General features: G+C 45.9%; 1 protein-coding gene across 8 annotated transcripts in view; it reads left to right on the forward strand.

The window, feature by feature from the left end:
- KLHL29 (kelch like family member 29) overlaps nt 1-24,386 on the forward strand; it is a 568,419-nt gene that overhangs the window by 503,076 nt on the left and 40,957 nt on the right. For all 8 annotated transcript variants that reach the window (XM_025206190.1, XM_025206187.1, XM_025206189.1 and 5 more), the window contains one exon: nt 20,516-20,714. In XM_025206190.1, the coding sequence (XP_025061975.1) occupies nt 20,516-20,714 (199 nt within the window). The remainder of the gene's footprint in view (nt 1-20,515; nt 20,715-24,386) is intronic.

Here is a 24,386-nt window from a genome sequence, read left to right on the forward strand (position 1 = left end):
CTTATGGAGCTTTCCTCCCTCTCTGGCTGCCTCCTTCAGGTTCTTGCACTGGAGAGGACTGTCAGGGCCACATTTTTTATTACCAATGGTTATTATTACCTCCAAACATTTCCGCAGTGCTGTCGATTTACTGAAATGGACCCCTCCTCGGCTCCTGCTGGCCTTATAAAACACGCTGTGCTTGCGCGAGTGTCTCGGCTTGTTTGAAGTTTGATGAAGACAGCCCGTTCTGAGCGGCTGCGTTACCGAGACACGACTTCATGCGAACGATGGGATGGGAACGGGGGCAGGAGTGGAAAGAACCGCACAGACTGGATCTGTCTGCCTGGCACAAGCAGAGGGTGTCACTCACTGTGCAGTCTGGGTTATGTTTTCAAGATTGCTGGTTTAAATATTTCCTTCTGCTTCCTGCTGTGGTGATGTTATGAATTTATTTTTTAAGTGGTGGTTTTCATTCTCCCTTCGTTTCCCACCTGCCATCCCCTCCTCCTCTTTCACTTTCATGTTGCGGTCATATTTTTTCAAATTGCCTTCCTCCCTCTCCTGCTTCTGAAGTGCTTTTATAGTTTATGATGGCATCTTTATTTGTTCCTCCAAATTTCTCGCTGTGGCATTTGGTTTTGTACATTACTTTTCAAGGGCTTTTAATTTTTTATATGTATCTATAGAAAAATGAGTGCATTGAATACATTCGCATTAAAGGTAGAGGTCACTGGCTGCTTTCCTATCCAAACATACTTTCTAAGGGTTTGCTGCTTTTCCTATCCAAACATACTGCTAATCACTTTCTAAGACTTTGCTGCTCTAAATTTTTTCTCCCCTTTTTGTGTCCCACCGACTTATTATAAGACCCTTAGTCAGTTAAATGCTTATTTTCTAAAAGCAGAAGTTCTTGCTTTTTAGATTTACCATGCAAAACTCTCTGCTTAAAATTTTATAATGGCATCTGCATTTTTAGAGCACAGGAACAAATTATTCTGGGGCAGCGGAGGAAGAGGAGGGTGGAGATAAAGCCAGCCCTAACCAGTTGTCTGAGTGATAAAAATGATCTGTGAAAATCTGGATGAGACCTCTTTGCAGCATGAAAAATGATGCAGGCATAGTCCTTCCTGATGCCCAGGCCCTCCCGCAGCATCCTTTGAATGCCAGAGGAGTCCAAGGTGCTCAGGCCCTTGTGCAATTAGGGCCGCTGTTTCTGCCAGACCTGTCACGGTCGTGCTGAGCACACCGGGAACGCTCCTGGAGTCCTGACCAGCAGCTTTGGCTCAATTTACTCTCCAACGGGCTGCAAGCCACCTGGTGCAGACAGCCTGCGGGCACAAGACAGCGTAGCTCCCACTTCACTGGGAGACTTAGCCGACCTACACAGCCATAGCCATGAGAAGGGCCGTGATCCTGGATCCCAGTCCTGGGAAGGCCCTGCCAGTGGGGCTCCTAATGAGCTATGGCCACCGATTGAAACTGCAGTTGAGGAATAACAGGACAAGCTGGATTGACTGCACTCCCCACTTGCTCAGGGTTGCAGCTGTCTCAGGGGTGAGCACTTTTCAGCTGGGCTGTATGAAGCTCAAGCCCTTCCCTCACTTCATGCAGTTCTGGATATAGTGCCCTGGGGCGTGCGTGGGGTTTTATGGAAATGCACAGAGACGAGAAGCGCTTGCATTCACAAACATAGGCTGCAGACCAGGGTGGGCCACCCGGGCCATGGCCCGACCAACTTTTAACAAGTTAATTCGTATAACCCACAAATGCACAATTGTCATTCCGGTTAAAACTGTATAGCTGTTTTTTAACTGCATAATTGGCTAAATGAACATACTAAAAGTTGGTCGGGCCATGGCCCAGGTGGCCCACCCCGTTCCACGGCCAAGCTGGCACAGTGAGTGAAGGTATTGACCCCCAGAAAAGCCGGTATCGCCCCTCCTTTTTTGGACCCCTTTTTTGCTCTTTCAAGTGTACCCCTCAGGGGGCCAGCCTTGCTTCGCCTCACTTCACTTCCTCTCCCCTGGTCCCAACCGTGTTAATCTGAAATCCCAGGGATCTTTTGCCTCCGTGTGTATGTGTGCATGGCCGTCTTCCCCGGGGCAGGCTCTCAGAGCCCATTTCGCCCTTCCTCCTTGCTAAGCCACAAGAGAAGGCTGAGGGGGGACCTGGTGACCGTCTATAAACTCACTAGGGGGAACCAGAAGGGTTTGGGGGAGACGCTGTTTCCCCTAGCCCCCGCTGGCATAACAAGGAGTAATGGGCACAAGTTGATGGAGAGGAGGTACAGATTGGACATCCGAAAAAACTACTTCACAGTTAGGGCGGCTAGGAGCTGGAACCAACTTCCAAGGGAGGTGGTGCTGGCCCCTACCCTGGGGGTCTTTAAGAAGAGGCTGGATGCCTACCTGGCTGGACTCATTTGAGTCCCGTTTTTGTTTTTAGGGTGAGTTTTTTTTGGGTTGTTCTCCCGCCCTGGCGGGGGGTCGGGCTAGAAGATCTATTAGGTCCCTTCCGACCCTAAAACTATGAAACTATGAAGCCCAGCATCTTTTCATGGCTCCATGCCCCATTTGATCCTAGCCTCAGACCCAGCAGAGTAAATCCATGACTTCAGCTGGAGCCAAGTAGAGGCAGGTGTCTTTAAGGACCCTTATGCATGTCATTGTTTTGTTTCCTGGTTGTCCTTAGGTTTAACTCCAGGCAGTCAGGAAGGATAATCTGAACCTGGTAAACCGTGGGGTAGATGAGCCTTGTTGAAAAATACCATGTAACAGCCTCATTCTCCAGAGCAGGATGAAGCAGGGTGACAACGCCAGTGAAAGAAAGCTCCTTGGAAAGTTGTTGGGAGGCTGCCTGTGTTTGCACACTAGCCTGGTTGTAATCACACGACTTCATGGGTGGGTTGGGAGAGAGGTTGAGAATGAGTCAGTGATGTCAAGGAGGCTCTCTGTTCCTGGAAGATAAGGGTTGTGGGGGAAAAGAAGCAGGGGATGAAGACAGAGGGGCACCCCGTCTGCTTCCCTAGTACAGGTTTTATTTCTTGGCTCAGCATGACATTTGGCCGCACCATTGGGGGGTAGGCACCTTCCCCCATAGCTTTCAGGACCCTAGAGCTGCTCTGGCTCCACCCTAGTCTGCTTCCCTTCTGTGCGGAGCTGGAGTCCCACAGCTGTCAGGACCCCTACCTTCACCTCCCGGGTCCTGGATGCCACTCAGATCCTCAGCTGTCCCCTAGACACTCCCTCCCCCTGCACCTCCGCCTTGCCCAGGGCAACAGAAGAGCTTGCTATGCCTCTGGATATGAGAGTTTTACAGCATCACAGAGACACAGCATCTGGGAGTCTACAAAGAGACCGTAACGGTGCTTTAAAGGTCACTGATCCATCTCTGTAAGACAGACAGGCAGTTCAAATAATGAAATATTCATTAAGCTTATATTTGGTAAGTAACTGGACCCCAGTGCTTTGAAACGGCATGCTAGCTGCATATGGTAACACTTTTGGAACCATACCGGTACCATGGGTAATGCATGAAATCAATCTAACCAAAAGAAACAGCATCTCATGTGAGGTTCCTGAATAGTTAGGTAATTTCCTGTTGCAGTGAGAGCAGACTACTGGTCCTAGAAATATATTTTGATTACTTGTCACTAGATGGAAAGCCTGCAGCAGACTGACACATCTGAAAACGCTGGAGTTGCTGTTTTTCTATTTGTTTCTCTTCCTGACTGATGGATGAGATGGTAGGGTTTATCCTTATAGTTATCCTTTTGATAAGCTTATTATACCTCTAGGGAGATCATGCAAAAAATATGTTGGGTAATGAGGCCATGCTATCTGAAAAGCAGCATGGTTTAGTGGTCTGAGGACAGGCAGGACTTGGCAGTAGGCCCTCAGGAGTTCACATCCCAGCTCAGGCTCATTGTGTGGCCTAAGGCAAGGCAGTTTAGCTCTCTGCTTCCACTTCCCACTCTTCAAAATGTGGGAAAAAAACACCTACCACATGGAGTGCTGGGAAGATACGCTGGATAATGAGATGTGTCCTCAGCTGGTATTAATCAACATTGCTGTGTTAAAGAAGCTGTGTCAATATAATTGAGTTGAAAATCCAGCCCCGTATCTGTACAAGGTGTTGACGCTCTAAAGGGCTGTGTAAGCAGCAGTTCGGTATCTGACTACACTACCCAAGAACGGGGACCACAAGAAACGTCACCACGTTCTGATCCAAGCGTAAAGCAGGTTTCTTTGACCTGCCTCGTCTCACATAAATACACAGCAACGTGTATACCAAAAAAAAACCCCACAAAGCAAAACAAAAGGCAAAAACCTAACTAAAACAAGACACTCTACAGCGCACGGTTCTCCCCCTGGGATGAGGATGAGAGAATAAACACATGACAGATGTTAGTCGTCTTTCTCAGTGCAAGGCTGGAAGATGCTTCGGTACTAAAGGAACCTGGGCCAGGAATCTGAGCGGAATAGAAGTCACGATCCTCATCATTTGCACAGGCATAATGGCATGCCCTTCATCTAAGCACTGTGTAATACCAAAATGTCCAGTTATAAAATGAAATGGCTTACCCATAAAAGTTTTAATGAGCTTCCTAGGAACTGGTGTCCACAGTGAGAGCTCTGTCTAAACAGTATCTTAATGGCACCTGAGGACCGCAGCTTTGTAGACAAATGGAAGCTAATTTAGAGAATAGCAACACAAATGATTAAGGACTAGAGGAATTGATTTAGGAGGAAAGATTAAAAGGATTGAATATGCAGAGTTGGTCTAATGACAATTAAAGCGGGGATAACTGTCTGCAACTATGTGAAGACCGAAAGGAGAGGAATTGCCTAGGATGCTGGAAAGAAATAAGTGTAGGAGCAAAGGCATACAGTTACAACAAGGTAAATGTAAGCTGTAAAAACACCAAAGCACACATGAAAATTCAGCATCTAGTGAGAGCAAGGGAAGAAGATGCAGAGGTGGAAGAGTGGCTTTACATCAAAAGTGTTATGAATGCCAATGAACTACATTTTAACCATTCAAGAGAATCTCTGGATAGGCTGCAAGGATCAGCAAAAGAGAAACTGGATTTCTAAAGGAAAGGAAAATGAGAAGCTCCTGGTCAGCTCTCAAGGTATTAGATGCCATATTCAGGCGGATTTTACATATGCAGGTTTCACAGGAGGCATCAAAGAGGTTCCAAAGTTATGATCCCTCGGGAAGAGAATTCGACAAGAAAAAACATGAGTCGGCTCCGTAGCAATAGGCAGGAAATGAGGAGGAAAAGCAAATGACATCATCCATATCAACCTTGAGGACCTACTTAGATTCGTCATAATTAAAAATGAATTCATTGACCAATGTTTTTCAGTGGTGCTAGGTTTCAGAAAGCAAATGTGAGGTAAATATGGAATATAAACTGCAATTTTCAAAAGAGCCCTAGGGCTCTAGGCACCTGACTAATATTAGCATTCACGGAGATTTTGGTGCTTAGCACCTTTCAACTCTGTTTGAAATCCCAGCCCTAGTAACCGAGATAGTAGGAGAATGCACTGAAGTTCACCTGTGCAGAAAACAACAATCCTAAAAGATACACTAATTAACATCCAGCTAACCCAAAATTGTCATAACTTGAATTCAAGGATTGAGAAGTAGCCTTTGTGACTTCACATAGCAGCGGACTCTTCAAAGATCCCAGGTTTAAATGAACCTTTTTCTAAAGAACAGTCAAGCAAAAACCATCAGCACCCACACAGGCCTAGGAAGAGAAGAAATAGGAGCTGGAAAGATGCAGAATAAGTTCATACCAACCATGGAGGTTGAGGGGAATAACAGATACAACACAAACAGCAAATTAAAGGGAGATGCAGGGAGAGCAGGCCCATTAATTAATAAATGAATAAGCAGTTGAAGTTTCCTGTTACTGATAAAGGTTGTGTGTAGACCTTTTTTTAAAATGGCAATGATGTTAATAGGATCATAGGAAAGTAGGGTTGGAAAAGACCTCATGAGCTCATCTAGTCCAACCCCATGCTCAGAGCAGAACCATCCCAGAACCATCCCTAAACCATCCAAGGCAGGTGTCTGTCCAACCTGCTCTTGAAAACTCCCAAGGATGGAGATTCCACGATTTCTCTGGATAGCTTGTTGCAATGCTTGTCCACCCACATCGTCAGAAATTTCCTCCTAATCTCCAACCTACATTTCCCATGCTGCAGCTTGAGGCCATGGCTCCTAGTCTTCTCTCCTATGGCCACTGAGAAAAGCCCACCACCACCATCTCTCTAATGACCTTCAGGTATTTGAAGACTGTTATTAAGTCCCCTTCAGTCTTCTCTTCTCCAAAACAAATAACTCTTAAGTCTTTCCGTCTTTCCTCATAAGGCTTACCTCCCAGGCCCTTAACCATTTTGATTGCTCTGCGCTGGAGTCTTTCCGAGCTGTCCACATCCTTCTTCAGGGGTGTGGCCGAAAACTGGACACAGTACTTCAGGTGAAGCCTCACTAGTGCTGAATAGACCAGAAGAATCACTTCCCCTTGATGTACAAGTGACATTCCTGTTAATATAACCCAATTTGCTGTTTGCTTTTTTTGCAACAAGAGCACACTGTTGGCTCTTTCAGCTTACAGTGTACTATAACCCCACAGGCTCATGTCTTTAGTACTGTAGCCTAGCTAATCATTCCCCAGTCTCTAGTTGTATATGCAATTATTCCATGCCACTTGCACAACTTTGTACTTGTTCTTGTTGAATCTCATCTAATTGATTGCAGACCGTTTCTCCAGTTTATCCAAGTCATTCTGGGTCCTAGCCAAATCCTCTAGAGGACCTGCAACTCCATCCACCTTTGTATCGTTCACAAATTTGCTATGTATCCACTCAATCCCATTGCCCAAATCATTATTGAAGATATTAAACAATACTGAACCCAGGACAGACATAGGGGAACTCCACTTGATACCTCCTCCCAGCTAGACACTGAGCCATTGATGACGCTTTGTTAAAGTGTACTTAATGGGGGAAAAGAACATGAAAAGTAGTTTAGGGTCACACTTCCCCTGAAGTCCTCTCTCTAGTTGTATATCTTCCCAACACATTTTCCTATTTAAATAAAAATAATTATGTCTGCCTGTACTTGAAGAAACCTATTGACTAAGGCAGTGTTTCTCAACCTTCATAGTTTCATAGTTGGAAGATTCGAGGCACCTTGTTAAATTCGAGGCACCCCACTTAGCTTTATTCATTTCTTGACAAGGGAAAAGTAAGAGAGCAATTCTTCTGTTGCAAAGCATTCAGAAAGACCACAACAGGTCAGAATGTTTTTAACACTGTGGATTCCTATTGGAAATATCAGGATTTATCTTATGCATCATGCGTAGGTGTTTTCACACCTAACAGTGCTTATTATATGTGGCACCTCATGGCACCCTTAAAAAGAAAATCTCAGTACACTCTCATTGAGAATCACAGGACTAAGTTCACAATCCTTCGAACATTTACATAAGCAAGTAGCTTCATCCTTGATGCTCCGCTCTCCGTCACTTCATGGTATATCAGTGACAGAAGCAGGAATACAGTTCCTGGCTCTAAGTTACCCCAATGCAAACATTCTGCCCCTTTCTGAACAGAAGAATAAGCATGAAGAAATTATTTTTGTGTGTTGGGGTAGAGAGATGTGCGCACATGTGCATGTGTGTCCTTATTCTGTATCAGATATATGTGCCAGGAACTAGTTTCTTTTTTCAAGGCAGATAACAGGGACTAACTATTTCTTCATGACAGCATGGTTCTTGTGGTGCATAGGCGTGTATACAGGTGTATATGTAGGTGGATATTTATAATCAGCACAAATGAAATGCCAATTACCGGTTGTCGTCTCTTTTGTTATTTTTTGAGTTCTTTTATTTCAGCAGGGTTTAGTCAGCTGAAGAAGTAGCTTGTGCTGAGATTATTTCTGAAAAGTTTTAGCTCAAGACAAGACCTGTGTGTAATGCATTAATGATTTATCTTCCCATGTGCTTAGAAAAAGCCCCTTATCATGTTACCCCTAAAAATGCATGCTCCCATATTGCTCCATGAACAGTTACAGACTGGGGCAGTAGCTCCCTCTATGCAGTTGATATTATAGTGTTTAGTCAGCTGTGCTGCCATAAAGGTGTCGTATTTAAATTTCATTTCAGGAAGAGAGAGCTACTATATTCCTTTTGCTGTGCATGCGATGTATACATGTAACTCCCTCCTGTTGAGTCACTATGTGAGTCCAGAGCCTGGGAATCAGATTTAACTCCAAGTGCTCATCTTGTGATGTTTCCAGCTCCAATGTTATCAGGCTTTGGAGTTTCATTTGAGAGCAACTTTTCACTTGCAATAAGCTGCTCTTGGTAATGACTGATAGATAAATAAATATGAACTCCATCAGAGCTGAAAAGTTCCTCTGGGTGTGTCCTAACGCTTATACTTGTGGAAGAGGGTATTAAAAGTAGAACATGTCTTTGTAATATCCCTGGGCAATATGGGCTGAAGTCAAGTAAAAAAACCCAAAAGTTGAGGGTCTACTGAAGTCAAATGGTCCATGGAGTGATTAAGGTACCCTGGTACCCACGGCCAGTACCACACAAGGGAGTAATGTTCTAGAGTCATGTCCAGCTGCTTTTGACTCCCTAGCTAAAATAGCCCAGTACCCATATACAAATGGGTTGCCAATAGATAAATTTCCACACAAATCCAGAGCAGGGCTTAAACTTAGACATTTGCAGCCATAGCAAGACACCCTAACTGCTTGGTCCCTGTATCCTAGCAATGCACATTGAAGCACAGGCCCCAGTTGTCAGGCAGCACTTGAATGCTGCAAAAACATACCTAAAAGGAGCATCTTTCTGACAACATGAAGTCTTGTGCTATTCACGAGGAGTCTAAAAGCAGCAGCTGGTGGCCACAGTGGATCCTGGTGGAGTGTGAATGATTCTTAAGATACCTCCTGCTCTACTCAAAATTTAAAACCAACTACCAGGCAGGGACAGCCATGTTTCTGTTCAGGTGGGTAGAGGGAGTCAGTTGACTTCATGGCTCATTGTTATCTCCTTGGTTTCTGCTAATTTTTTCCTTCCGTAAATATTAACAACCCTTGATCTTCTACTAATGAACTGAGCTTTCTTCTACAATTGTCCTGGTAGTGTGCTGCTGCCTAGGACCCTGTGCTGCAGATTGAGTGCAGAGAGAGCAGATTTGCAGATGACAGCAAACTGGATGGAGTTGCAGACACTTTACAGGAGGAGATTAGGATTCAGAAGGACCTTGACAAACTGGGAAAATGGGCTGGAATTAATCAAATGAAATTAAATAAAGACAAATGTAAAGTGCTGCACTTAGGATGGAATAATCAGATGCCCAAGTACATATTGGGGGATGACTGGCTAAGCTGCAGCACTGCAGAAAATGAACTGGTGATTATAGTGGACTACAAGCTGAATATGAGTCAACAGTGTGCTCTTGTTTGAAAAAAAAAAAAACCCATTAGCATGCTGGGTTGTTTCAACAGGGGTATCACTTCCAATGCAGCACTGGTGAAACCTCACCTAGAGTTCTGCTCCTGGGTTTAGGCGTGGTGGGCAAAATACAGCCCATGGGCCAGATCCAGCTCACAGCAGGTCTTTATCCAGCCTGCAGCAGGTCCCTCAGTCCCCTGGCCCAGGCACAGTCCAGCTCTGGCGCGTCCTGCTGCCTCCTGGGCACACAGCAGGGCTGGGGCAGCTCCGCAGCTGGACTGCCTTTCTAGGCAGCCCAGGTGGCAGGTGGCTCCTCCTGGCTACCAAAGCCGGCAGCCCCAGCCCTGTGGCACCAGCGGGAACTGATGCTGCACAGCCCCGACCCCACACCTGCTCCAGGCTCACCTGGGCTCAGCAGCAGTGGCAGACAGAAGCTGTTGCTCAGTGCAGGGTAAAAGCAGCCCCTCCTGCTCCCACTGCTGGCAGTTCCCTGCTGCAGCCTCCTGGAGCCTGCACCGGGCTACCCTGTGTCTCCATTGCCGTCACCACTGCCTCCTGGCTGCCCTGCAGGGAGGTGCCACATGGCGCACGGGCTCCAGGCTGTTGCGTGGCAGCAGCTAACTGGCTCGGGGTGCATGCAGGGGCTCCCATGCATACCCCACCATACCCCTATTTGCCCCCCTGCAAACCTCACAACCACATCCTCCCCTACACACAATCACACACCCCACAAATACTGCACCCACACACACACCTGCACACAGAGCCCACCCCATATGCACCCACTCCTCCCAGGCACACCCCACACCCACCCCCCACAGACACCTCCCAACCACCCTTCCCCGCCACTCACCCCACAAACCCCATACCCACACACACACCCACACATCCCCACAAACACTTCCACAAATCCCCCATATCCACTCACCCACACACTCCCCCACACCCTTCTCCACACCCCACATACACACACACAGCCCCCCCACAAACCCTATACCCACCCCTCCATATCCCTCAACCCTTCACACTCCCTTATAATATATAAGTCAGTCCTCGTTTTCAGCTATTATGAAATCACCTTGTGTACATGATGCAAACACACACAAATCAGGACAAAAATATTTTTTAAATAAAATTAAAATATGTTATTGTCAATATTTAATTTTTAGTATACAAGTTGGGTTTTTTTCTGGTTCCAAGATTCATAGACATAAGGGCTGGAAAGGACCTTGGAAGATCATCGAGTTCAGCCCCCTGCCCTAGGGGCAGGAAGATGGCAAACCCCCTTCCCAAAAGGAGTACTTCTGGGGGCAAGGGGAGTGACTTATGGTGGCAAAGGTTAGGGGGTAGGACTTCCAGTCCCAAGATGGCAACCAGGAGGCAGGGCTTCTGCCAAGGGGCAGGGCTTGCCAAAACTCATTAAACAGCCCTCCAGCCAAAATAATTGCCTGCCTCAGGTTTAGGCACTACACTTCAAGAAAGACCTGGACAAATTGGAAAGTCTAGAAGAGAGCAACAAAAATGATTTAGAGGTCTAGGAAACATGATTTATGAGAAAAGTTTGAAAGAACTGGGATTATTTAGTCTAGAGAAGAGAAGGCAATTTGATAACAGGGGGATTTGATAACAGTCTTGCTAACCCTCTCAAAGGTAGTTACAAAGAAGGGTGGGAATCGACTGTTCTCTGTGGCCATAGGGTACAGAACAATCTTACGTTGCAACAACAGAAGTTTAGGTTGACTATTAGGGAGGACTTTCTGATGCTGAGAGCAGTTAAAGCAGTGGAATAGGTTATCTAGGGGGTTGTGGAATATCTGTCATTGGAAGTTTTTAAGAGCAGGTTAGAGGTACTTCCCTGGAATATTTTAGGCAGGGACAATCCTGCCTTAACCAGGGGCTTGGACTCGTCTTCCTGAGGTCTCCTCCTGCTCTCATTTGTACGATTCTATTTTCAATTCCTTTTGCTGCCCATTATGCAATTCATAACGAAGGAATAGCTTCTTCCCCAATTTTCCCCTCTAAGTTCAGTGGTACAGCTGAGAATTTACTGTTGCTGTCAGAGTAGAAATGTGTGGCTTTTCTCTAGAATCAGGGTGAATTTGAACCTGGTCTTTATGTGAGAGTACAGAGAAATCTTTTAAAGCGCAGAGGCATTAATCTCTTTAGTCTGTGTGATGAATTGAATGTACGCCTGGTTTAGTTTAAAATGTTAACAAAAAGTCTTCTAGAATTATACATAAACAGCTGAAACAGCAGTTTGTTGGACTGAAAACCTTTCTTAACGTGGATAATCTAACTTCTGTATTTGTACTTCTAGTTAAAATATGTTTCTTTAGGCAGAAAGCACAAAGGGTCTTTTGTATGAAAGAATAGTAAAATAGAGAGACAGATGAGTTATAAGGCATCAGGGAAACATTATTTTAACCTCCCTGGGCATTACTTCAAAAATGTCAAAAATCTTGATAGCTTTCCAGTGTAATATTTAAGGAGCAGGAAATTCAATTCTGAAGCAGTAAACATATTTCCTTTTAAAACTGGCTGTATACTATTGTGGCCCTCATAAAAGCAGGCACACAGTGATAGTCCTTCCAAGAATACCTGTGAGGATTTTGCTAGCCTAGGGATTTGAGAGTAAAGAGTGATTTTTTTTTTAACGTGATGCCAAAGAGGGTGTTGAAAGTGAGCATGAGATACTAGAAAAAAGACCATTTTCAACAATCCACTGGTCATACAAAATAATTAGTAACGTGGAAAAGGTCACAAAAAGTTTAGCGAAGTGAACATCCTTGTTCTGACAACCAAAGAGAAGTAAAAGTGGCATTAAAATAATCTGTGATCCAGCTGGTCAGGAGATGTCCTGACTGCAGACATGGAAGATACATCTACAGAGGGGAAATGGATAAATTAAGCAGGATTAGACATTTGACTTCACAGTGCAGCAAATGGTATTGATAGTACAGTAGGCTGAGCCATCCCTCAACCTTAATCCTGACCCAATAATACCGTTTAGCACTTACATAACAAATTAGTGAAAATTTGTGAAAACCCTGACCAGTGAATGCCCCATCATAGGACTGGGGACGTTTTGCTGTCAGAGCTGCCATCTCTCAGATGAGATTAAATACAGCTCCTGACCATGTATTGTCATTAAAGACTCCACAGGGGAGGAACAGTAATCACAGAGCCTGGCCCAAATTCCAGTTTGGGTTATTGCTTTCTGCCCGTTGATATGGAGCTATCGTTTCATCTGATAAGTTAAAAGAGTGAGAGTGATTCTGTGGATATGTGTGAACACCTACGCTCAGTATACCATGGAGTATACCCAGGGCTCAGTATACCCAGGGCTGTACTGCTCCAGGCACCTTAAGCTCAGTCGCTCTCACAACTACATGTGGATTGTCAGCTGCATGGAGTAGGAGCACTCTGTTTTTACAGCAGTGCTTCTCGACCAGGGTTATGGAGCACCCCAGGGTGTCACAGTGCCTGGCACCTGTGCAAGAAGGTAAGCACGCTGCTCACTCCTTCCCCTACCCACCCAGAGTCCCACAAACAAGGGACAGCTATGGGTGCCCCTGGCAGCCCCATGCCAGCCACTTGGAGCAGTGTATCCTGCTGCAGGTGGAGGCAGGCATGTGGCCACAGAGCCATACTTTTTAGCCCAAGTCATTCCCCAGCTCCTCACATGCTCCAAGCAACATCAGGAAAGGCTGTGGGAGCAGCTGACTCCAGTTCCTGGCATGCGAGTCCCCGAAGGAATAGCCACAGTGATAGGGACTGCACTGGGGGTAAAGAGGGGGGTGCCCCTCTGCTGCCCCCCTCCCACGCCTTATGTGTTCAGTTGCCCCTTCCCCCCTTCAGCCCCCGCCAAAATTTATCCAATGGTTCCTGGTCCTTGGCAGTGACCTAGACCCAAATGTAGAGGGTCCAGGTGCCAGTCTGGAGCAAGTGTGTGCAGAGCCAGGCAGAGCCAGGGGAGCACTCCTCACCAGCATGCTGAAGGGGTGAATATTATGCTTCTAGTCGTACAATTAATTACTAGCACATCCATTAATAATATTGCTTACATTATAAAATGTATATTAATTTGTTAAGCCTTCCTTAGAAGTATTGGGTGTTGGCTACCTCCAAGACTGGGGGTTTTGACTGTGGTGTGCCAATGCCGGGACCTAAGTCAGAGGTTCCTGGCTAGAGGGTCTTGCCCCTCTGCTCAGGGTCAGGCAGATCGCCATGTTTGGGGTTAGGAAGGAGGGTTTTTGCCTTCCTTTATGGAAGGGGCATAGCTCTCTTCCTTGGGTTTCTGTAGCATATTTTAACAACCTTTGCAGCAGCAGGACATTGGCCACTGTGGTCCCTCTGCTTCCCCTGTGGCAGATTAAAGTGTTACATCTTGTGGTTGTGTCAGAGTTGACTGTGTAGTTTTGCTAATAGGGTAACCATGGATTTGTATAGGATGGTTGGATAGGGATGAGCCTGCCTCAGACAGGGGGTTGGATTAGATGACCTCCCAGCCCTGATTCTCTATGATACTATATTTAATCCTTTTTTGAAATGGGGTTCCTCTAAATTATGAAAATGTCCATAGGAGGAGTGCCTTGAGTCTGAAAAGGTGAAGAACCAGGGTTTTACAGCATAGACATTTTTGGTCCTGGCTTTCAGAAGTCCTTGCAGGTTACATGGAGGAACTGCTGGCCAGCTGACCCAATGAAACTGGTGCCAGATTGACAGTGGCATAACAAGCAGGGCAGGGAGGGGTTGGCACATGGTTCAGAGAGCAAGGAGCAGGAGGGCAGCCACCTTGCCCATGCTGGGACTCTTGCACAGTCCTGGCTGAGCGGCTGCTGCTGTTGCTGCCACACATGCTCTGCCCACCCTGGCTCTAGCTCTTAAAGCAGCAGCAATCAGAAACTGTTTCAGTTCCTGGCATGGAAATGCTGCTGCACTGTGGACTCGGTTGGGGTGGGTGGCAATTCTGGCACCCCTCTTAACTTGGCACCCGAGGCAGGTGCCCCTCTTGCTCACCCCTAGTTATGTTGCTGCAGATTGGCTGAATGGGTGTGTGTCTCAGGAGCCAGCCCACACCAGGACTGTCATAGTTTGCCATTCTACCCCATCCCACATTGCTGCCTTTTGAGTCCTCCATTCAGGGCCAGACACAGGCTTGGGTGAACCAGGCAACTGCCCAGGGCCCAGATGGAAAGGGGGCCCGAAAATGGTAATTTTTAAATTATTATTATCATTATCTCTGGCAAAGGGGGGCCCAATTCTAAAAGTTCACGTGGGGCCACCAGGAGTTTAGGTATGGTGCTGCCTCCATTAAACATGACTCCCCTTCCTCACCTGTCCCTGCCATGTGGAATCAAACCACAAGGACTCAGCAAGCCCCAGCAGCTGACTGTGACTCTGTCAGCCAAATCCAGGTGGTATAAATCAAGGTGCATGAAGTCAGGTCAGGCCTGGCGCCAACTGAAAGGCTGGTCCTGTCTGTCTCCACACTCATGCCTCAGCCTCTGTGGCTACGGACAGACATTACACATAAACTGGTTTAAGTCATCAGAAACTGGTTTAAACCTGTAACAGAACAGATGTTCAGTGGACATAAACTAGTTTGAAAATGGCTGAAACCGGTTTGAGATAAACCTGGTTGAATGTAGTATCAGACTTAACTGATTTGGGTCAAACTGGTTTATGCAATGTCTTTCCCAGACCCCTTCCTGGTTTAACTTAAACCAGAGTCCTCTAGCATCCCAGATGCTTTGCAGCCCTGGGCTGGGCTGTCTGCTCCAAAGAGCTGGGTTGGTCCCTCCCCTCTGCTCCCTGGCTGGAGCTCTGGCAGAGACTGCAGGCACAGCAGGGTCTGCCTGGCTTCTTCCTGGCCCACCCACCCCTCACCACTCCCTGCTCAAGCAGGGATCCCACCATCCTCTCTCCCACAGCAGAGACCATAGCCAGCATGTGGTATGCTAGCTGATGCTGAGAGGTGTCTATGTAAGGCAGACAGGACAGTGTCCACTTAGGGCTTTTTGGAGCTAATCAACAGGTGAGCTGGTAATGTCCCTTCATGCCTTCCTTGGAAAAAATTGTTTAAGAAGAGCTTGAACTAATGAGAGAGGCTTTTGTTTTTTTAATGGGGTGCTAAATGCTTTGTTATCAACTCCCTGTGTAACTAAATGCTGTGTAACTAAATGCTGTGTAACTCCCTGCTGGCTCCCTCCTGGTCAGGAGTGTTGGGGGAGCAGGCTCCCTAATCAGAGCATTCTGTCGGGGCCTGGTCACACCCCCCTCAGCTCAGCACTCTGGAAGGGAAGGGAGAGCTGCTCCAGTGCCCTCCGGATTCTAGCCTGAGCCAGTGCAGGCCTGTATTTCTTCAGTCCAGAGGGGATGTTTGAACAGTTACAGCCCAGTTCAGCCTAGTCAGGTTAGACTAACCTGCAAAGATTGAATCAATTCAGGCTCAGGCTTTTTGAATGTCTGTTCCTAGCTTGTGTGTTCACTTCAAATGGCAAACTCCTTGGAGCAGAACCATGCCTGCCTAAACAATGGTGGAAATTTTCCAGGGCCTGAGGCCTGTTCTCCCTTTTAAAACAGGCTAAAATGAGTTGAGAGGTTCACAGAATTTCAGACTAGAATAAGACCATTATCACAATCTAGTCTGACCTCCTGCATAATGCAGACAATAGCCTTTCACTGATTGCAGAACACATCCGCCAAGCTGTATCTTGAGGCACCCAATTTGCTCTTGTAGCCAGGTAGAGAGAGTTGCATATACTAAGATTTGCAGATTTGCAGCCAAAAAATCCAAGGCTGTTCTCTGACGATTTTCTGTGGGCCTTTTGCAAAGCTCCCTCACACATACCTGTTACATTATTACCATCATCTTCATTATTATTACTGTTACCACAATTCCTCCTCCTCGTCTCACATTGCTCGCAATAATAATAATAATAATAATGTAAGAGGGAACAATAGAAATAAGTGCATAAAAAGCAAGGGGAAAATGAAAGAAAAGGAAGGGGAGCAAATAACAGGTGGCAAGGAGGTTGAAATGCTTAATAGTACTTATTCCAGTCTTCAATAAAAAAGATAATGGTATCAGGATATTTAATGCAATCAGAGCTAACAGGGCTAGGAAGCAGTCAGAAGGCCGAATCAGAAAGGAATAGGCTGCAGAATGCCTAGATCACTTGAATGTACTTAAATCAGTAAAGCCAAATGAAATTCACCCTCGACTATAGTGCTTAAAAGAACTAGCACAAAAAGCCATTGGCTTATAAAAGCCTCTGCTTCTAGAGACAGTGAGATTATACATCCCCTACAAATCCCTTGGTAAAAAACAATGAGATTATACATACCCTTAATGCCATCAATGATCAACTCAAGTAGCAGCTCATGCACACACAGAGCTGTATTTCTGTAGCTGTTTGGGTGGAGGAAGAATAAGAGTGAAATGTGACATTAGCTTTGATACGTGACATTAGCTTTCATGCTGATGAGAGAAAGCGACATGTTCTAATTATTATTAGCCCTCACAATGAGCCACAAGCTCAGACAAAGAGGGAGAGAGAAAGAGACGGAGAGAAACAGAATTACATTTTCTCACTAATCTAATTAAGGTAAGGTGGGCGAGAGAGAGCGCTTGCTTTATTAATTCAGCAGCCGTTGCCCCATTTATTCGAGGAGGCATGAGGGAAGGATGCAGTGTCTCTGCTGGGTGAGTCAGAATTGTCTGTCTTTGCTGGAGGGGAGCTCTGCTTTAAATGCCAATTTAAGACCAGACATGGCACTACCCTGGTGCATGTCTAACCCCACGTCCTAATTTAATGACATGAATATTAGCTTGTATTGGGTCTTCTGTGGCAAGATGGCCACTTCCTACACAGAGCCTGCGCTCAGGAGCAGAAGGAGCACCTGCCAGGACCTCAGGAAAGTTGGTTGTCCTACCTGAGCTGTCGACTCATGAATCGTCCCATTTCACCATTACTTACATTCCTGCTCAGCAATTCCTTTTACTTCATTAGCAGCCTGGGGTTTAGTGTGTCCCCATTGGAGACTGTCTGGCTCATCTCCAGTGTATCCAAGTTCCTTGTTATTCCCGGTGTTCTAATTCTGCGTTTCTTCTTGGCTTCTCCATAAGGTTAAACGCCTTCAGCCTGCTTAAAAAGGCACTTCCTGAAGTCAGAACTCTGCCACCCACTGCCATATGGCAGCTGTGCTCCCTCTCCCACAAGTTACCACCAGTTAATGACATTAAGGCATCTGTAGCCAGGTCCCAGATATTTGTGACTCCATGGAGGGGGCGTGACATTTCTTCCCTCCAAAATAAATTTTGAAAAGCAAGGAGGAACGGTACTGCAATAAATCTGCTTCCTTGTTTGGGATCCTGTGAAGCAACCTCATGCCTGAATTAGGGCAGGACTCTCAGTTGTGCCAGCCTGTTTTGATCACTATAACAAAGGGGAGTCAGGAAAGCTTTCTGCCACTGCATGACCTCCGAGTGGCAGGTGATCTAATCTCCATGCCTCGGCTTTCTGCCTGTAAAATGGAGGCGATAACGCTCACCAACCTCCAGGGCTGGTGAGAGGCTCCTAGTGATAAATGCAAAACCTCCGAAGCTGTTCAGACACTGTATGGAGGTGTAAAGCTTTATTACCATGTTACTTGTTATCACTGCCAACCTCAGAGATGTCACTGTTACGCAAACACTCGTCTCCCCTCTGAGTGCTGAAGACTGGATGTCTCGGGCTGTGAAGCATTTCCATCTCGATTCCACTCTGTTAAATGAAGTGCTTGGATTTTGTGAAAACCTGGGTTCTTCCGCCTGCCAGACTGAATCCAACACCGTCACGTTACATGCTCGTTTTAACTGAGCTTATCTCATCAGACTGACATAGCTTGAAGGAGGTAGGTTAGTGCAAACTCCTGGGGGAAAGAGAAACTCTTGCATTTCCCCCCAAAACGAAGCTTGTGCTTTAAGCTTACTCCGAGAAAGGAAGAAGCTCGTTGACGGTGTCCCTGTTATGGGTATGGCCATGCGCCGCCTTGCAGGTGGAGCAAAGAGGCATCCAGTTGTGCTCGACAGATCTGAAGAAACAGCCTCACCAGCCACGACCTCACTCAGCATTTCCCTTTTTCCATGCGCATGTTCTTCATTCTCCCCCTACTGCAGCTTCAGCCAGCCGTGGAGACACTCGGGCAATAGAGGAATGTGCATAGTATTAAAAAGCAAATGGCCAGATCAGTGAGAGCTGTATTTGCCCCACATTCCCCCACATCTTCAGGAATATTCACTCCCACATTGGACTGGATTCCAGCAGGGGCCTGGGAGTGTGACCACAATGTAACTGTTACTGAGTATGTCTACACATGCAGTTAATGCACCTTAAGGTTGCTGGCATGAAAATAAGGTGCAGTAAACTGTGTGTGTGACCATGTCAAGAGATGGGACCAGGGAGCCCATCTCCAGCCCCTAAGCCCTGCTGCTGCCTCTGCAACTCACGGGAACCAACTGGGGGGTGTGCATGGGTAGCAGGAGGGATGAGAGGATGGAGAAACTCTCTGTCCCTGGCCCAGCACAGCAGGGACGAAGAGCTGTCCCATCCCAGCGCTGCTCAGCTCACAGATCCTGGGGGGAGCCAGGAGCTGAGCAGCACCAGGACGGGGGACAGAGAGCTCCCCCATCCTCTCAGCAGACAAAGCAAGGGAAGAGCTCAGGGTGCTGCTGGTGCTTGGCCATGGGACATTGCCCCAGTCCAGTGCCGCCAAGCCAGGCTGCGATCCTGAGCTCTGCACCAGCGTTGCAGACAGCTCCGTGGCCCCTGTGGCCCCCTGCTGCCTAGGCTGACCAGGAGCAAATTGTTCCCAATCAGCGTCTACACATGTACTACTGCACAGTAGCTAATGCACTGTTAATCTAGTGCCCGTATTTCTTGGTACTAGCAAACCACACACAATCCTAATTTACTGCACAGTAAGTTTTGCACACCAGTAGACAGTGACACTCTATGGTATATTAGATTAGTCTAATGCTTAGTAAAGCATCTCATGTAGATGCGCCCACTGAGACTGGTCTTTACTGCTGTTAAAAGCCCTTTTGTTTTCTGTGCTCTTCTACACATGCACCAGAGTTCAAGCCACTGTCTGAACGTGCTCATTCTACCCACCTGCTCTTTTCCTTCTCCAGTCCCTCTCAAGCATGCTGCCATGTGCTGTAGGATACACAGCTATGAAAAAATAATAATGTGCTCTCAGTGGATGGACTCTTCATTTATCCATGGCACTTTTCCCTCTCATGGTTCCCTCTCCCTTCATGCCACGAGTGGTGACAGGCAGCTTCATTTATTCCAGCGTCCTTTGCATTATGAGGTTTATTGTACTGGTATAGAATAGGGCAGTGTCGGTATTCAGATAGTGCCCTCTGGAGTCTGACGCCTGTAAATCTTATATTTAAGTGATTTGCTTTCCTACCAAATAAATTGTGCTCACTGAGTGTTTTTTAACAGGCTGGATACTATTGTTTAGTTTCTGTCATGAAGGTTCCTGAAACCTGCCCGGCTCAGATGCTTTTCTATCATACTTAAAACACTAAAAAAAAAAAAAAAAAAATCAAACTGGTGGGGGGGTTGTAGCAACCGGTTTTAAATTTCAGGGTTAATTTGGAAAGCTGGGAAAATTACTGCGTGTCCCCAGTGCACAGAGAGTTATAGTCAGCCTGAGCTCAGCTTCAGCTTCTATTCCATAATCTCTGTATACTGCACTGTACAACAAGAGTTGCCACCTTTTGAAGAATATTTCTTCTCCCTATGAGACCAAAAAAAAACCTAGGTAGTGGAGCAGTGGAAGGATGTGCTGTCTCTGTCCTGCCTGAGCATTAATCAAGGTTTGGAGAGTGCATGCAGGCTCCATGACAATCAGATTGGCGTGCTGCAAAATTCATGTGCTGAGGGCAGCTGTTCCCAAGTTGGGTGACAGGGGAATGCTCAGGATCGGGGAGGAGGAAATGCAGAGCAGCTGAAAGCCAGTACTAAGGCTGCCCATGTGTTCTTTCCCCAGTACGCTGCAGAATTGCTGGCAGTGGTCCGCCTACCCTTCATCCATCCCAGTTATCTGCTAAACGTTGTTGACAATGAGGAGTTGATAAAGTCTTCAGAGGCCTGCCGGGATCTAGTGAATGAAGCAAAACGTTATCACATGCTGCCGCATGCCCGACAAGAGATGCAGACACCAAGAACCCGGCCCAGGCTATCAGCAGGTAAAGCAAAGCTAGCTTCAAAGACAGAGCTTTCTGATCTGACATTTTCAATAGCTGTTGACAGAGTGATACAGACTGTCTAGAGTTTGCATGTGAATGGAAGTGGAAATAGCTTTCCTCTTCCTTTTACTAGAGTTTTCCCAGAAGTTAGGGACAGGCATTACACACAAACCAGTTTAAGTGGTCAAAAACTGGTTTAAACCTGTAACAGAACAGCTGTTCAGTGCACATAAACCAGTTTGAAAATGGCTGAAACTGGTTTGAGATAAACCTGGTTGAATGTAGTATCAGACTTAACCAATTTGGGTCAAACCAGTTTATGCAATGTTCTGTCCCAGACCCCTTGCTGGTTGAAGATAAACCAGATTCCCACAGCATCCCAGCATGTTCTCTGGGCTGGGTGGGGCTCTCTGCTCCCTGGCTGGAGCTCAAGCAGAAACTGTGGGCTGCTTTCCCCCTCCTCCTCACCACTCTCTGCTAAACAGGAATTCCCCCCTTCCCTCTGCCTTGCAGAGAGTTGTCTGTGTATTAGCTAGTAGACCACATGCTAGCAATGGTGTGATGAGCCAACAGGTAGAGTCTACAGGTAGCTGGTAATGTCCCTCTGTTGTTCTTTTAATGGGGTGATAAACACTGAGTTCGGGGTGATTAACACTGTTATCAATTCCCTGCTGGGCTAATTGGAGCATGCTGCAAGGGCCTGGCCATGCACCCCTCAGCTCAGTTCTGTGGAAGGGAAGGGAGGGCTGCTCTAGCGCCCCCCAGCTTCTAACCTGAGCCACTGCAGGCATGTCTCTGCTTGTCTGGGATGTCTGGCAGTTACAAAGTGATTTAGCCTAGCCAGGTTACACTAACCTGCAAAGATTTGATCAGTTCAGGCTCAGGCTTTTTGAATGTCTGTCCCTAGCCAGAGAGAACAGATGTGGTCAGAAAAGTCCTGAGCTTGAATCATTGCTTAAGCTGTCTGCACGGGTTTGTGCAAGGCACTGAAGGGCCAGAATTCCAAGCAGTCTCTCTTGGCTTCCTCTGCTTTGGGATTTCGTGGCCTTTGAGATACCTAGACCAAAATGATTGACCTTGCGTCCTTTAATCTAGAGTCCTGAATCTGTGTTTAGGCCTTTAAGTCAGTGGCCTGATTTTCAGGAATGAATAACTTCAGTCATTTCTAAAGAGGGGACCATTTTTTTAAAGTGGTGTACCCACAATTCAGCGATGCTTTGATGAGGGCCCTTCTTGTCTGTGCCTCAGTTTCTCCAGCTATAAAATATAACCTATATAATTTTCTTATAATCCACTCATGTTGTGGAAAGGTTGAGCTGGTTAATATTTGTAACCTGCTTTTCACATTCACAGTACTATGTAAATATATAAATATTTTGGCTCCATGAATCTTAAAATAATAGGTCTGGCTGTTTGTTGAATCCAAAACAAGTGGGTCACAGAAGAGATATTACATTTTTACATTACCAAGCAGCTATGAAAAATAGTAACATTTCAAGAATCTTTCCACCTGGGAAATACTTGTTTTATTTCTAGGAAAAATAAATGAAGAAGCTAGTCTCCAGTGTAAAACATCAGTCTGTCCCATGGCAGCTTTAAAAATGTTCCAAGCACTTGTTTAACTGGAAGTTAGCAAAGTAGCATGCACCAAACTGCAACAAGAAGCAACCAAATGTGGAAGAAATACATGAAACTTTTCAATGCATTGTTCCTGCTGTTTCTTCCTAGCCTGTGCAATTGTAGAGCTAAGCAAACTTTCTGATACGGGTTGCTAGTGAAACTAGTATGATGTATGTACTCTAAATGAAGGTGAATCCTTTGCAGCTGGGGAGGACTGTCTGACCAAGGCACTTTTCAGAAATATGAACTACAGAGAACTTTCACTCATGCTCCTCACTAAAAAAAATCTTCAGCTGCCAAAGGCTAATGGTGTATGTTGGAATGGATTTTTTTGAAAAGTCCTTATTTTATGTTTGTGCCTAAAATTGTAGGTATAACACAAGCCATTTTTCAGGAGCTTGTTGATTAGGGAAAAATAATTCTCTTGGGGTAAGAGAGGGTGATTATAGTTTTTTAGGTCAGAGTCTAATTATATGGAATCATGTTATTTTGCATATTGCCTACATTCATGTGTTTACAAAGGCTCTCTAAATACCTTTTGTGGGTCTGCTACAGTGTGTTAGGTGCCCTCTTGAGGTCATTTGTTATAATCAAGCTATCTCTGCTTCAGGTGATTAGATTTACATACACATACTGAAAGTAATGTTCTTGATACAAAGAAATAGTTATTTAAAACTGTGCAGAATTTGTAAGATTAATACTATGTGAAGGTCATCGTTTTTTGAATGACATTTAAATATGAAAAATTCAAATTCTAGATGATGACGGGTGAGGAGAGTCCAATATTCTGAGCAAATATTTCCTCACTTTGGATATGGTATTGCAGCCATGACTGAACATTTTCAGAACTTGCTTATACTAAGCACTAAATCTAAAGCATCACAAACACCTGCCAGCAAGAGCTGTTGCCAGCAGTCGCTATGGAGTTAGCTTGTGTAGTACTATAGGAATAATGTTCCCAAGTCCTAACATTCCCTGCTTGGTCTTGACCCAGTTTTAACTTTTATGGTGTTTCACACCTCACCAGCCGAGCATTTAGCTTCTTGTACACCTAAGACTACACAGGTAAATGGGTAAATGTAAATCAATGAGTCCCCAAAGCAAAGACCATCTTTGTACAGCACCTAGCACAGCGGGGCCTTGATCTACGATTGAGCTCTCCAGTGCTACCATAATGCATTTAATTAATGATTAATAGCATGCAGGCTGGGTTTAAGAAGGCCATGTTCATCTAGGATATGTGAAGAGATACTTCATAAAGGGCCCCCTTAACAGGATTAATGGGAGAGGAATTGAAAGGCTGAAGAAACATAACCAGGAGAAAGAAAGCCTCAAGCCTCTCCATACATCAGTATTCATCATTCATGAAGGATACATTTGTCAGCTTGAAAACCAGAAGGAACCTTACCTGGGTAAAGCCAAGTCCAAGTCTCCATGAAGTCAACAACAAAGTCCCCATTGTCTTCAATAGGACTAGACTTTCCCTTGCTGGAGCTGGGTCCAAAACCCATGGAAATCAATGAGCAGCTTTCCCTGGAGAGGGCTTTATACATCCTTCCCCTTTAGTCTTGCACGTCCCAGTACAGTGGCTCATGTAATCCTCCCAACTAAACTCTGCTATACTGACATTGCTTCCCCAACAGTTACCAAATGTGCCTCTTCACCTCCTCCCAGGGTTGCCAACCTAAGACAGTTGTTTTTACTGACAGTCTGCAAAGTTATCACTAACAATAAAACTTTTTTACCAACATATGTTTTACATAATGTAAACGTGAACCTTCTCCCAGACCGTGGGCAAGGGGCAGGTTCAAATTGTAGTAAAAAAGATTTGGGGATTATCAGTAAAAAATGTTCTTGGATTGGAGACCCTACTTGACTGACCATGCTCCAGAGATCCCCTTCTCACCCCCACACCCTGCTACCCCCAAATGCACCCTCCACCATGCTTTCTCTCCCAGCCCACTCTCCTGCCAGCCCCACTCTCCCCATCCCAGCATAAACCACCAAAGAAGTACCACTGTTTGTCTACCTTCCACCCAAGCAAATAAGAGG

The sequence above is a fragment of the Alligator sinensis genome, unplaced genomic scaffold, assembly GCF_000455745.1.
Source record: "Alligator sinensis unplaced genomic scaffold, ASM45574v1 scaffold780_1, whole genome shotgun sequence".
Lineage (NCBI taxonomy): Eukaryota > Metazoa > Chordata > Crocodylia > Alligatoridae > Alligator > Alligator sinensis.